Source organism: Stegostoma tigrinum, chromosome 23 (assembly GCF_030684315.1).
Source record: "Stegostoma tigrinum isolate sSteTig4 chromosome 23, sSteTig4.hap1, whole genome shotgun sequence".
NCBI lineage: Eukaryota > Metazoa > Chordata > Chondrichthyes > Orectolobiformes > Stegostomatidae > Stegostoma > Stegostoma tigrinum.
In genome coordinates this window covers 5,664,583-5,675,486 of record NC_081376.1, presented here as the reverse complement: position 1 = coordinate 5,675,486, position 10,904 = coordinate 5,664,583, and the positions used below count along the sequence as shown (strand labels likewise).

At 37.7% G+C, this 10,904-nt stretch overlaps 1 protein-coding gene across 5 annotated transcripts in view; it reads right to left on the bottom strand.

Moving 5' to 3' along the window:
• Positions 1 to 1,214: 1,214 nt before the first annotated feature.
• Positions 1,215 to 10,904, bottom strand: part of LOC125462244 (E3 ubiquitin-protein ligase MGRN1-like) — a 149,119-nt gene continuing 139,429 nt past the window's right edge. For 3 of the 5 annotated variants that reach the window (XM_048552043.2, XM_048552045.2, XM_048552046.2), the window contains exon 16: positions 1,215 to 3,695. In XM_048552043.2, the coding sequence (XP_048408000.1) occupies positions 3,583 to 3,695 (113 nt within the window). In that variant the 3' untranslated portion in view covers positions 1,215 to 3,582. The remainder of the gene's footprint in view (positions 3,696 to 10,904) is intronic. The other 2 variants (XM_048552044.2, XM_048552047.2) reach the window with 2 other exon arrangements.

Here is a 10,904-nt window from a genome sequence, read left to right as displayed (position 1 = left end):
CATCCACCAACCTAAACCAGTAGCTGTTTACAACTTAAATCTTTCAATTTTAACCAGATTAACGGAATAAGGAGAAATTGATTAAAGCTTTCCTTTGCAAGCACATAATAACTGTACCGTTGAATTATATTATCGAACTTGTCAATACAATCACAGCCTGCCTTTTCAAACCGTACAAAATTGGTGCCAAATTTTCAGCAGTTTGGTTAGCATTGGTACAGCATGCATTTCAACAAGCAAGTAACAGTTCCACAAGGAAGATGTGCAATATTTTTTAAGCAACGCAGAGACTTCTAGATTTAACAGCTTACAACGGACCAATATTCTATACAGAAACTAGTTCCTTGTGTTTTGTACTGTACTTGCCTCTCCATGGAAGTGCCTTTATTTTAATTCTGTCTACAATGGAGATATTATCTCAAGGAATCCCACACAGGCATGGCAGCAAATATTTACAATTGGTTTATAATTACTTTTAGAATAACATGGGGAGGAGTACAAAGTCAGACTAAAACAATAAAACAAAATCTTGCGAGTCCTTACCTTTTTGCTTTCGAATTAATTTTTTTCCATTCATTAAATCGAGGGTTAGAAGCAGTACATAATACATTACCACACTAGCATCTTGCCTAGTGATTAGGGAAATACTTTATGGATTTTGGCTGATTAAGGGAAAATCCTAGCTTCCATATATGATGATGGTAGGTGTTAATATTTGGGATCTCACATTCTATTATGAAGATATCATTGGTTATTATGTCAGAATAACTGCACTGATGCAACAACAACTTCCTGTGACATCATAAAGCAGTTCAACTACTTTCAGTAGTTCATACCAATATTTTTTACAATTCAAATCTTGATTATATAGTTTGAACTTCACCAGTGCAGTCTCAATTGTACGCGTGTATCCAAACCTGTGGGATTAAAACAATTAAGTGGGTATGACCTTAAACCAGAGGAGTCTCAAAGTGATTTAGGATGGATTAAAAGATTAAGCACTTAACCAGAAAAATGGTCCAGTCATACCAACACCGCAATGCTTTCTTTTCTCTCTCATTCACGGTATCCATTTTTTTGACCATAGAGTTTACTAACATGATCAAAACTGCAATAGATTAAATACTGAAATACTCCGAACATGAAGTGACCAGGTGTTTTGTTTAGGCATAACACGCCTAAAACTTTGGTGAAAGATAGACTTAACAAGCTGATTAGTGTTGCTTGCTACGTTTTATTACAATACAATATACTACAAACAAATGCAAAATCACATTTATATGAAATTACAGTGAATTTCTTCAATCTTTTAAAAGGATGCACGCGATACATTTATTAATAAATGTAGTAATGAAGCTCCATGGAAATGAGTTAAAATCTACAATAGACAAATTTTAACATGATTAACATCCATTAGCAGGATAACCCACTTTATGCTGTTCTTGTGTGCGATTTCAGTGTCAATTCACAATACATTCAACTAAGTAAGCATCTATTTACAGTACAGCTTATAGAAAACTTGTATTTTCATTCAAAACAGTTTGAAATTCCAGATTTTGCTGAATCATTATCACCGGATCAAATGACAAGTTTATTATTCCCCTCTTACAAATACTTTCATCATAAGATCAGGTACAAGGCACAGAGTAAAGACACCATGTCAGCAGATGGAACTGAATGAATTTACTGTATTATCATTACCTGAACACACTTACCTAACATTGTAAATATTCAAGAATAATGTGAATACAGTAAAAGTATACACTGCATGTGGATAAATGTTACATATATGGTGACTGTTTCACTTTCGTCGCAATGGAGAGAGTTGGGAACAGACCATAGTATAACAGAGACAGGCAATGTACACTGAACAAGGATCATTAAAATATTTTTGCCATTACAAAGTATTTATCTGTGCTCTAATTCAACTGCATATTTTTACTATTCACTTTCTGTATCAATGTTGTTCTTCATAAAAGTTTGATGGAAAACTTGTTAAGAATGTGAAACAGAATGGCATAGAGAAGGGACACAATCCCTTCTAAAGGAGGACCAGCAACAATTAGTAAGAAACTACTTTTTTTTTGGGGGGGGGGCACAATTAAAGACTAGACATCCAGCAGCAATACCATAAAATCTCAAGCAAAATGGTCAAATAAACTGCAAAGTTTTTTTTGAAAATTAGATTCAAAAACGTTGTAAGATGTCAGGCCATTAAGGTTCGTTTTGGGTGCAACAGGAAACCCAGACAATAGCACATCAAAGGGATTTAATTTCTCAAAAATCCAATAAAATTATGGAACTAAAGTAAAAACCAAAAGAACTGCGGATGCTGTAAATAAGAAAAAAAATTCAGAAATTGCTGGAAAAGCTCACAAATCTGGCAGCCTCGGCCGAAGGGAAATCAAAGTTAATGTTTTGGGTTGAGTGATGCCTTTCTCAGAACCCGAGACAATTCTGAGCAAGGGTCACTTCACCCAAAACGTTAACCCTGACTTCTCTCCACAGATGCCGCCAGTTCTGCTAAACATTTCCAGAAAAATACGGGCCTGTTTGATTTAGATAAGTCTTCAATATTCCACTGCCACCCTCATGTATAAATTTTTACAATAAATATCTCAATGACAGACAGATAAATAAGATATTACATGAGCTACACATTCAAAGTATACTGTAGGTTACAATAAAAATGTTTAAGGTACATGATAGTTAAAGTAGTCAGAAGACATTATATATTCCTCAGCTTACAATGGAAAATAATCACCTGGATGCACTTCAGTGGCCTAGTACATTGCTCTTATAGTTTGAAAGATTCATGGTTCAGTTTCCAGGAGTTCATTGGTTAAAGAGAGTTGACAGAAACATATGGAACATTAAAGTCAGATATTTCAGCATGTTCGGAAAGATACAAAATTTTACAAGTAGACTTGCACAAGAGGAAAAAAAACTGCCCAAATGATAAAGTAGATGTCGTCCAAAGTACACACTCAGGACATTGTGCTGCTGTTTTACAAATGCAACTTCATTTAAACCAATTATGCATTAAACGTTAGTTTCTATGCTGCAAAAATCCAAAACAGCTTCAATTTACATTAAATGGATTCATAAATAAATATCTTCAATGTTATACTTTAGCCTTGTATTATTGAATTTTCTCAGTTAAGTTACCACCAAGTGTTAATGCTGCTTTCTTAAAAATGAAAACTCGAGCAGTCTTGGTTTTCCCTGTAAATAGTAGAAAGAAATGAGCTTTAAGAGTGTCTGGCCAGTAAATGTATTTTCTTTTACTGTAGAATGTGCTTCAAGTGACATTATAGAATAATAACTATTATAAATTAAAGTCTGAACATGGTTTGGAATAGATTAGTCAAACTGCGAAAATCAATGGAAAGGCAAGGAAAAACAAATGAGTTGCATGGTTCTTTTAAAAATATACAGAGCAAATGTCAAACAAGCACACCATGAAACATGGCCAACTGTCACAAAATAAGAGTTAAGTACACCATGGAGACAAGTCTGTGACATGGACAGGAGAGCTTACATGGCACATGCAATTGGTCATTCTGATGTTGGTTTGAATTTTCAAGCAATCTGGTTGTCATCCTCTATGTGAACAGTACTGGAGACAGCAAGAAGAGGCTGAGATGAACTGTTAGTGCTCTGGCTTTTCAAGCTTTCAGTTGAGTCTGAGGTTCCTGCAAAAAAAAACCCAACTGAAAAATCTCAGACTTGAAATGTGTGTAATTTAGCCAAGTGGGTAGGACTACTTCATATCTAATATTATACATTGGTTATAACATACATTTACTCCCTTTGGGAAGATAAAGCACTATTTGTCATTTAATCATATACACATGATGTGACAATGTGATTACATTTCACATTTTCATGGAGATAGTACCTCTTTAATAAGCTATTCTTTCAATTAAGTCAGAAAAAGCCATAACTTCAATCTCTCAATTTACAAATTATGAAATGAAAGGCAATTAATAGAAGCCGAGTTATCCAAAATTTCATCATCTAGTTATTGAAATTTAATTTCTCCAAGTGTTTATTTGTCTTCCAACTCAAAATTCAATTCAAAATAATCAATCAAAATATTTCTATGTTCTATCTTGGTTCCATCATTTAATTCTCTAAAGAAATGCTTAGATGAGGTGCATCCTTAAAAATTACCAAAAAAACTAACAAAAATTATTCAAAGGCAATATCGAGGATATTAAGTTTTATTAACAGAACATAAAATTCTGATACAGTCTTGTTGCTGATAACCACAGCTGTGTGGCTACTTTAGCCTAATTTACTTATTTTTAAGACGCTAAGATTTTACAAACTGCAAACGCTTTGAACGTTCGGGCTGGATGGGGCAGTGGATGAATTTGTTTATTTACAAGTAACAACTGGAGATAGAAGTCTTAGCTATTCCATGTCCTGAACATGGATGTGTAGGCAACCTTTTACCTCATTGGTTAAGACAAACAGTAATTGCACAAAACTCTCTAAGGCTTTACACAAACTAAGTGACTTAAGGGAAACCAATGATATTTCAAAATTCTTCTCATAATGAAAACAATTGTGGATAAAGGAGCAGCAGAACTGGGCTTATTACCTCTAGGGGCTATTACAGATCTTAAAGATGGACTAATGTTTTGTGGGTATACATTGAATAATGATGCACATTTTCATTACTTCATCACAAAGTAAACACCAGGCACAGCATACCAGACAATTGAGTATTTGCACAGCATCTACATATGATTGCTATTTATATTTAAGCAAGTTAGATTATAAATTTAAGAGAGAATGAGTAGAAAACATTATTGCAGTTTGACACAGAAAAAATGGCAGCAGAATAAACTTGCTACAGAGATAGCAGGAACTGCCGATGCTGCAGAATCTGAGATAACAGGGCGTAGAGAAAATATTTTCTGAAGAAGGGTCTAGACCCGAGACGTCAGCTTTCCTGCTCCTCTGATCTGCTCGGCCTGCTGTGTTCATCTACTTTGTTATAGCACAATAAAGTAATTGTTTGCATTTAAAACAAAGTATTTTAACCCTATTTTAACCCTAACCAAAAACACAATATTTTTCCATTGGCACCCAAGGTATTCTTTAATTAAGTCTGAAATTGACATAACTTCAATCATTCTCATTTTGCCAATTATGAAAAGAAAGGCAATTGACAGAAACGGAGTTTCATCATCTAGTTATTGAAATTCAATTTCTCCAAGTGTTTATTTGTAGGATTATTCATTAATCTCAATCGGAATTCAGAATCATCCTGGCAAACTGAACTAATCATACTTAGATGAGGTGCATCCTTGAAAAACACCAAAAAAAGCCTAACAAAAATTATTCAAAAGTATTTGAAAAATAAATTAATAAACTATCATGCTGAATTGGTTTTTTATTTACTGTACAATAGTTTTCCCAACTATAATTTATACTTTTAATAACATTGACATGTACATGACATCAAACTCTGCTAGTAGGGACTGGGACTTTACTGAGCTGTGGTACATTACACCGAGTGATGGGTGGGCAGCAACATCAAAAGGATTCTTCGATACAAAGTTCCCATTTAAAATTTGCCCTGTTTAACATTGTTTTACTTTAACAATAAGTTTAAGCAGCCAGTTAGTCAATGCTGCCTGTAATCTTGTTGAGCATCGTGAGATTCAATTGAATGTAGTTTCCTGCATGACCTGATTGACACCTCCCCTCACAACCCTTTATCTGTTCTGACTAGGCAATTGCACAGCATCTACGTATGATTGCTATTTATATTTAAGCAAGTTAAATTTATAATCTAAGAGAGAATGAGTAGAAAATAATATTGCAGTTTGACACAGAAAAAATGGCAGCAGAATAAAGTTGTTACAGAGATAGTAGAAACTGCCGATGCTGCAGAATCTGAGATAACAAGGTGTAGAGATGCTGCCTCTTCTGCGTACCTGACTCACTCATATGTCTCTTCCCTGTCCTTGTGGTTCTGTTGATGATCAAGATTCAATCTGAAGCTGGAGCACTGATGTCTCAGAAGTGAGAGTTCTGATGGTTCAGAAGTGCTGAGGCTTTTTGTCAAAAGACTTTCAAAGCTAATCCTGCCTCACCTGATCATCTTTCAAGACCTCACTCGGAGCAAATCAGAAGTAGAAAGCAAATTTGTTTGAACCGAGGCCACTTTTCCGTAGTAGCCTCCCTGCAAGGGAAGAGACTGTCTGCTGCAGTGAAGAAGCCACTTTGCATATTCCCTGGGACACTGTGTGACAAGCATCAATAGCTATCCGCTGTGGCCTCCAATGTTACAATCAGAAAGGGGAGGCTTGTTTGTCCCAGCAGAAAAGCGATGTTCCAATTTCAGGATTGTCAAAGGCCGCATGTATGGCTAAAGCTGCATGTTAAGGCACCAAGGTACTATTAAGAGGACGACCCAGGAATTTCCTGAGGGATTTAACTTTCTGTTGATCAATTTCCTTACTCCCTGACACACACTGAATTAGAGCAGGATGTTTTGAATATTTCCATGGTACTTTCTATAGAGTTAGCAGGAAATCAGAGATAACGTTCAGGGAGTAAATAAAAAAACTAATTCAGCATGATAAATAGTTTATTAATTTATTTTTCAAATACTTTTGAATAATTTTTGTTAGGCTTTTTTGGTGCTTTTCAAGGATGCACCTCATCTAAGTATGATTAGTTCAGTTTGCCAGGTTGATTCTGAATTCCGATTGAGATTAATGAATAATCCTACAAATAAACACTTGGAGAAATTGAATTTCAATAACTAGATGATGAAACGTAGGATAACTCAGTTTCTGTCAATTGCCTTTTTTCATAATTGGCAAAATGAGAATGATTGAAGTTATGTGAATTTCAATTAAAATCTAGTCTGATGGCCCTCACCCATTTATACTAATTAGAACTGGGGAGACATTCTGGAGAAATGACGTATAAACTTACAAAATGAAAGGGCCAGACAGCATTATAGGGCAGCTATTTAGATTATGCTTTGCAGAATGGGACTGAGTGAATAAACACTGAAAAAAAACTAGTGAGGTGTCAAAGGGGTCGGGGTGGGGGGGGAATAATTGCACCAAGTCAAAATTAGTGTCTCTTCACTTAAATGCACAAATTTGAAAAACAAATTAAGTAACATCACAAACATGCGTTAACAGATATGATCGCTTATAGAGACATGGTTCCAAGCACATTAAAAACGGGGATCTAAAATTCAGGAAACTGATTTTTTTGAAAGGACAGTCAGGAAGTAAAGGGTGGTGGGGTCAGTTTGTCAGTACGGGATGGAATATACATCATAGCAAGAAGTGATCCTGGACCGAAAGATGGAGTATCGTAGGGGTGGAGGTGGAAGATGAACACTTTTGAGAGTAGTCTATAGGTTCCTGAACAGTTGCTGTAAGATGGAGAATAGATCAGGAGCTAATGAGTGTACATATAAATCATGAGTGACTTTAATAATCACGTGCATTGGAATAATCAGATTGGCAGAGGTAGCCACGAGGAAGAATTCAGAATGCGTTTGCGATTGTTTCCTACAACAGTATGTTGTGGAACTGAACAAGGGAGCAGACCTGTTGTATCTGGCGGTGTGTAATGAAGCAGATATAATGAATGTCCTTTAAGTAAAAGATCTCCTAGGAAACAGCGACCAAAATAAAGTAAAATTCAGTGCTTGGTTAGAGAGAGAGAAAATTGGGTCAGAACCAACTGTGCTATACTTATATAAGACGTGGAGGTGCTGGTGTTGGGCCAGGGTGGACAAGTCAAAAGTCACACGACACCAGGTCATAGGCCAACAGGATTATTTGAAATCACAAACTTTTGGAATGTATTGCCTCCCTCAGGCAATTATTTACCAAAGATTAATCATTTGGATGAGGAAAGTGAATGTACTATAGCTAAGTTTGTGAATGATACTAAAACAGGTGGAAAGGCAATTGGTGAGGATGGCACAGTCTGCAGAAGGATACAGAAAGATTAAACGCGTGGACAAAAATTTGGCAGATGGAATATAATGTGGAAAAATGGGAGGTTATGCAATTTGGCAGGAAGAATAGAGGAGGTGAATATTATTTAAATGGGGGAAAACTGCAGAAAGCTACAGCACAGAGATTTGGGGGGTCTTCATGCATGAATGACAAAAGACTACCATCCAAGTTCAGCAGGTAGTTGGGAAGGCAAAGGGAAAGTTGGCCACTATTTTAAAGGAAATGGAGTATAAAAGATAGATAGAAAAGTCTTTCCAAAACTAGACATGGTATCGTTTGACCACACCTGAAATACTGTGACAATTTTGGTGCCCTTATCTAAGCAAAGGCAAAGATACTGGAGACAGTCCAGAGATGGCTTACTAGGTCGATCATGGGTATGGAGGGATTTTCTTAAGGAAAGGTTAAACTTGTACTCATTGGAGTTCCAAAGAATTGGGGGGCGGGGGGGGGGGGCGACCTATCGAACCATACACGATGCTTTTGGCACTTGACAAGGTAGATGCGCTAAAAGCTTGTTGGTCTTTGTTGGAGAGTTCAGGCCCAGAGGGCATGATGCCAGAGTGAGGACAGCCCACTTCAGACGGAGATTAGATGGACTTTCTTCTCTCAGAACATAGTCAGTCAATCTGTGAAATTCTTTACCACAACAAGATGTAGAGGCTGGGTTGTTAAGAATAATCAAGGCTGATTTTTAATCAGTAAGGGAATCAAGGGGTACAGGAAAAAGGCAGGAAAGTGGTGTTGGAGATTAGTAGACCTACATGACCTTACTGGTTGGCGGAATGACCTGCTTCTGTTCCTGTGTTTTATGGAACCTAAACTACTTCTCCTGGGCCAATATGAAACGATGACACCCTTCAGTTAGGCTACTGGACAGCAACCACTCCTGACTCTGACCTCAGCTCCAACACCCTGCATCCCCAAATCCCTACCAGGCAAAATCTAATTAGCCGACCCAGCATAAAAACTACGCAATCTGAGTACACGCTCCCCCTACCCCAACTCCAACTATATCTTCCCCTCCTCCATTGCCTTGACCAGACACCATGACATCCCCTCAACGACAGCTCCCAACCAATCCTGAACTGCAAGCCATATTCTCCAACAACCTGATACCCTCCACCTGACCAGGTCTGACCTCACATCCTAGACCAGATAACTTTCACAATTTGACCACCATCAACCATCCTGCCCTCAAAAACCCTGCTTCTACCGGAGCATACATCCCAACTTCACCAACCACATGCTTGGCCTCTGCAAATTCACACTAGACCCAACTATTCCACCTTTCTGACCTGATCCCTTGACCATAACAACCCTACCAATCCAAGCCAACTACTCAGTCACTGATCGCTCCCCACAGGTTCAACAACACCATGCCTCAACCAAAGTCAAGCTTCAACTATAACAATCACCATGCAAGTATCAGACTTCAGAATGATTTAAGTAACGATCCAACCCAACTGCCCTTCCAAACCTGGAACCAGCTTCCTATGATGTGACCATCACTTTGATCCAACATGACTACACTCCCTCCCATGACCGGTCTCTCGGCTAACACTTCAATCTGACCCAACTATCCACTAATCTGCCAGATTATCATTACCACCAGCACACCCCACCCCCCCACTGCTGTGAAAGCTGGGTTTGGAAGACTCTGGCAGAAATGCACTCTGGTTAGGTTGGGGGAGCTTTTGAGTACAGCAGCCTTTCGACAACCATCACTTAGAAAGATCCAGCCCCATATAAATCATTTGAATTTGAACAAGTGGCACGTAGAACAGTCAATGAACACAAACACCTCAATTTTCATTACAATATCAAGGTCACCGTCTCCTTTCAGCTCCTAGTTTAAAAGCGCAGCCTCCTGCACTGGAATCTATCCATTGTGATAGGCAGCTGCATAGGATCCAATGCACCACTTGTGCTCTGGTACAATCACCCAGCATTAATATGGCCCCAGATACTGCTACGGTTACAAGGTACCCTTCTCTTCTGTTTACATTGGAATCAGACGTTCTTCTCCACAGAACATCACCAGTCATCAGCTTATGCTCAACAACAACTGGAAAGGCACTGATAGACAACTCACCATTGTACACGCAGCACTAACATTCCCTTTCCAAGCCCAACTGGCCATTTTGCAAACATCAACCCAGGAATTGAATATCAACAGACTAATCAACTATGCTGAGCATCACATGAACTCATTGCATTTTTGCTTAATATCTACACAAGTCGATCCTTCTGACAGGAATGGGAGGTGCAATAGGGTCGTTTTGCCTCTAAATAACAAAGTAAACTGAAGCAACCAACAGGATTTATTATGCTGATACTGTAAGTAGCTGCAGAGCTGGGACCAAAACTGGCATTTTCCTGATTGCTATGGTTCAGATCAACACTGGATACTGTTGGCAACATTTGGAGCCCAACAAGGTTGGTGAACAAGTAGGAAGTGATTATTTTTTGCTGAAAAAAAGTTTGTGTCATAGCCTTTAAAGGGAAACCAATAATTTCTGATCTTCTGGATGTTAACTTTCTCTCCTCAACTTCTAACAGGATGCGAGGTCAAAAAACAATATCACTAAAATTACATTTCATAAATATCAGCAGACATGAGTATCATACTTTTTAAACTACTGGTGACACCAATTTTTCTGAGATTTGTTTCAATGAAAGTTCAATCTGGAATAGCAAAACATATATGGGGTTTAAAGTATGGGCTTTTAAGAGCTGCAACAGATCAATTCAAAATGTGTATGATATACAGGTGCACTTTCAGGGCATACTACATTAAAATTACCAGGTAAAAATCAAACCATAGGAAATGCTAGAAGTTCACTGAAGTCAGTGATGGCACAGAATGTGGATTTTCCACTAGGGTAGATA